We start from the raw sequence: 3,429 nt of genomic DNA on the forward strand, positions 1-3,429 counted from the left end.
CTGTAGTGAATATTTCCTGCTTTGGTGCCGTAGGTGTGTGTGTGTGTGTGGGTGTGTGTGTGTGTGTGTGTGTGTGTGTGTGTTAGCCAGAGCATGTTTAGTCCTGTGGACAGGAAATACTTTGTTCCATAGAATTGTTAAAGCTGAACTGTGATTGGCCGAAAGCTCTTATGCGTCACAGTGATGCAAAATGTGTAAATTGTGATAAATTGCAGTGCAGCTGGTGAGGAGCAGAAACAGTCTGAGAAAATAGCTGCAATAAAACCTATTTATTTATTTATTTAATTGCTATTGTAAGTGAATTTTTAGGGAAATTGTTAATTATTTTAGAACTAAGAAGATGCTGCAGTGTGTGGAGAAACCTTTGTGTTTTGGTAAGTATTTTACTGAATTTTTTTTTTTTTACTTCATATTTGAATTCAGTTTTGATAAAAGAGCAGAACGTCATCTGCATGCAGGCTGATTTTATGTGAAATGTCTGAATAATATAGTGCTTATATATTTAAGTTTAACATACATGCAAAATGGATTGATACTGATTTCTTTTCACAGCAAAAAAAAGTTTCTTTTTCTTCAATATGAGATCGTCAGGGTGTAAAACTGGCTAAATTACATTTTTTTTTCCCCTGAAGCTGTTGTTGCTCTCGCATCAGTTTCACTGCTTTACAGCCGAACAGTTGAAGGCGCAGAAACGAAATTACAACTCAAACTCAACTCAACCCGAAGCCTGAACATCACTCACTCCACACACAGTAAGAAATTATTATTATTATTATTATTATTATTATTATTATTATTATTGTCCTGATTCTATAAATACATTTTATGAACAAGATTATCATCACACACCATGTTTCAGGATTGTAGTAAGAGTTAAATATGACACACAGTCCACACAGGAAACAGGTTCATAGTTTACTCCGCACTGCTGAGTTCTGGACTCTGATTGGTCATCAGGAGTTGATTAATTCTCTCTAACAGCAGGTTTATATTAATGAGCTTGTTTGAATACATTATGGTTTCTATAGTAACAGCTCATTCACAGGGGCGTGTCCAGCAGACGCTCCACTGATAATAAAACGATCAAATAAATGGGTGAAATTATTGATATTGTGAGGAGATGTTTATGGGAGATTTCTGGAAGGGGTAAAGTTAATGACGTGATAAAGTCAGGGAGAGCTACATTCATTACCAAGAGAAAAAAATAAACTCAGCATCATGCAGTTTCACAATAATGATAAAGACAACAAAAGAGGAAAATGTGATGCTTTCTCATAACTCTGTGTGTGTGTGTGTGTGTGTGTGTGTGTGTGTGTGTGTGTGTGTGTGTGTGTGTGTGTGTGTGTAGATGAACCCGGGGTTCGCAGGCTGTGTTCAGAGGAACACCAGGGTTACTGCATCAATGGTCTCTGTTTATTTCCTGAAGATATCAACACGCCGTCCTGCAAGTGAGACACATTAATAACACTCATTATACAGTATTATAGGAAACGTTACAGACACAACACCTGAACTGTGTGTGTGTGTGTGTGTGTGTGTGTGTGTGTGTGTGTGTGTGTGTGTAGGTGTGTGTGTAGGTGTAACGAGGGGTATAGGGGTGAACGGTGTGAACACAGGAATTTATCTGTGGGAGCCCCTAAGAGCCTGGAGGAAGCGATCGCGATCAGCTGTGGTGTGATCTTACTGCTCACCTGTGTGTGTGTTCTTGGCGCCTGCTGCTGCTACAGGAAGTGGTATTGTAGCTATACATCATTGGGGCGGGGCTATATCATAAGATAAATTAGTTACATCTCATTATTAAAAGCAGTTTATAAATCTGCACTCACAGAAATCCTGTCCAGTTAGTACATGTTAGCTAAATACAGACTCCAGGCCACACCCACGTTTCCATAGTGACAGCCCAAAAACTGATGCCTGATTGGACGGCTGGTATAACATGAATTAATCCCATCGTTACAGCTGTAAAGCTACACAGAGTGAATAAGGCTCAGTTCCTCAGTGAGTGTGAGTTCTGATGAATAATGAAATGAGTCTTTATTGATGCTCAGTGTGAAATGTTGAACAAATCTTTAAATATTAATATATCTGTAATATACTCTGTGTGTGTGTGTAATTTCAGGGGCAGTAAACCAGCTCCTCCATATAAAAACCAGGCAAACAATGTGTGAGTGAAACAGAGGGCTGAGAACTGAAACACAGCCGGACTGAGGGGGTCACACAGCTCCCCCTGATGGACACTCACAGAACTGCACAAGTTACCCCCCCCCCCCCCCCCCCCCCCCCAGTGGACTCCTGAGATGTGCCCTTCTTCCATCAAGTGTCCTTATTTCAACCAACACAGGCAGGACATTGTCCTCAGCGAACATCTCTCAGGGACAGCGGGACACAAACATTACTGAGTCTAAAACAAAGAATAAAAACAGTTCAGAGATAAAAACTGAGTAAAAGAAGAGACACAAAAACCAAGGAACCAAAAAACTCAAACAAGGAAACTACAAACTCCATAAAACAGTGTAAACTCGAGTAACCTTCAGAGAAAACTGTTATTAGGGACATTTATAACTTAATAATAATAATAATAATAATAATAATAATAATTTGTTACTATTATTATTATTAATGTTATTAACAGTAATGTAGTTGTAATTAATGATGTGTGTAATTATCTCATCATTACACACATTTCCACATCTCAGTTTCCTCCCTGAATCCGCTGCTTCTGTATTTATTGTTTATTATTAAAATCTAAAATGAGTTTATTTCTGATATTTATTTATAGTGTTTGTCAATAAAAACACCTTTGAAAGAGTTTTGTAGTTTGTTTAATTTCAAGTGTGTGTGTGTGTGTGTGTGTGTGTGTGTGTGTGTGTGTGTGTGTGTACTTGCTACATATTGAGGACTCTGTTTTTTGCCTACAGAGTGAGGACAGTTTTGTTCGGTCCTCACGTCTTCACAGAGCTGTTTTAGGGTTCAGGTTTGAATGAGGTTTAGGGTGGGCTAGGGTAAGAGCTATGGCTTAAAAGTTAGAGAAGCAGTTTTGGGACCAAAAGGTCACCGGTTCAATTCCCTAGACTATCAGGAACAACTGAAGTGCCCTTGAGTAAGGCACTGAACCCGCCTGCTGTGTGTGAGAGAGAGAGACTCTCTGCTCAGCGCTGTCCTGCTCCTGAATCCACCACTCTGATGATACAAACCACACTGAGAACCAGATTTGGGATCAGACCCGAGAGAACTCGCTGTTCTCCAGCAGCAGCTCCACCTCACCATCACTGCTCACACCTCAATCCTCACACTTGGAGTTTTCACCATCACAATGTTTATTATCAGTTTTTCTCACACTAAACACACAACTCCTAGCCTGGCTAACGCGACTTCAAAGCTCTCCGAGCTATTGGTCTGGCCAAGATATTAAAGGAACAGTCCACCGTA

General features: G+C 39.8%; 1 protein-coding gene across 1 annotated transcript; it reads left to right on the forward strand.

The window, feature by feature from the left end:
- The first annotated feature begins 208 nt into the window (after window positions 1-208).
- epgn (epithelial mitogen homolog (mouse)) lies at window positions 209-2,808 on the forward strand. Its single transcript, XM_060930628.1, has 5 exons — window positions 209-374; window positions 633-752; window positions 1,349-1,448; window positions 1,566-1,733; window positions 2,120-2,808. The coding sequence occupies exons 1-5, from the start codon at window positions 341-343 to the stop codon at window positions 2,166-2,168; spliced, it is 471 nt and encodes a 156-aa protein (XP_060786611.1). The 5' UTR covers window positions 209-340; the 3' UTR covers window positions 2,169-2,808.
- Window positions 2,809-3,429: the final 621 nt, after the last annotated feature.

This window comes from Neoarius graeffei, chromosome 10 (genome assembly GCF_027579695.1).
Source record: "Neoarius graeffei isolate fNeoGra1 chromosome 10, fNeoGra1.pri, whole genome shotgun sequence".
Classification (NCBI taxonomy): domain Eukaryota; kingdom Metazoa; phylum Chordata; class Actinopteri; order Siluriformes; family Ariidae; genus Neoarius; species Neoarius graeffei.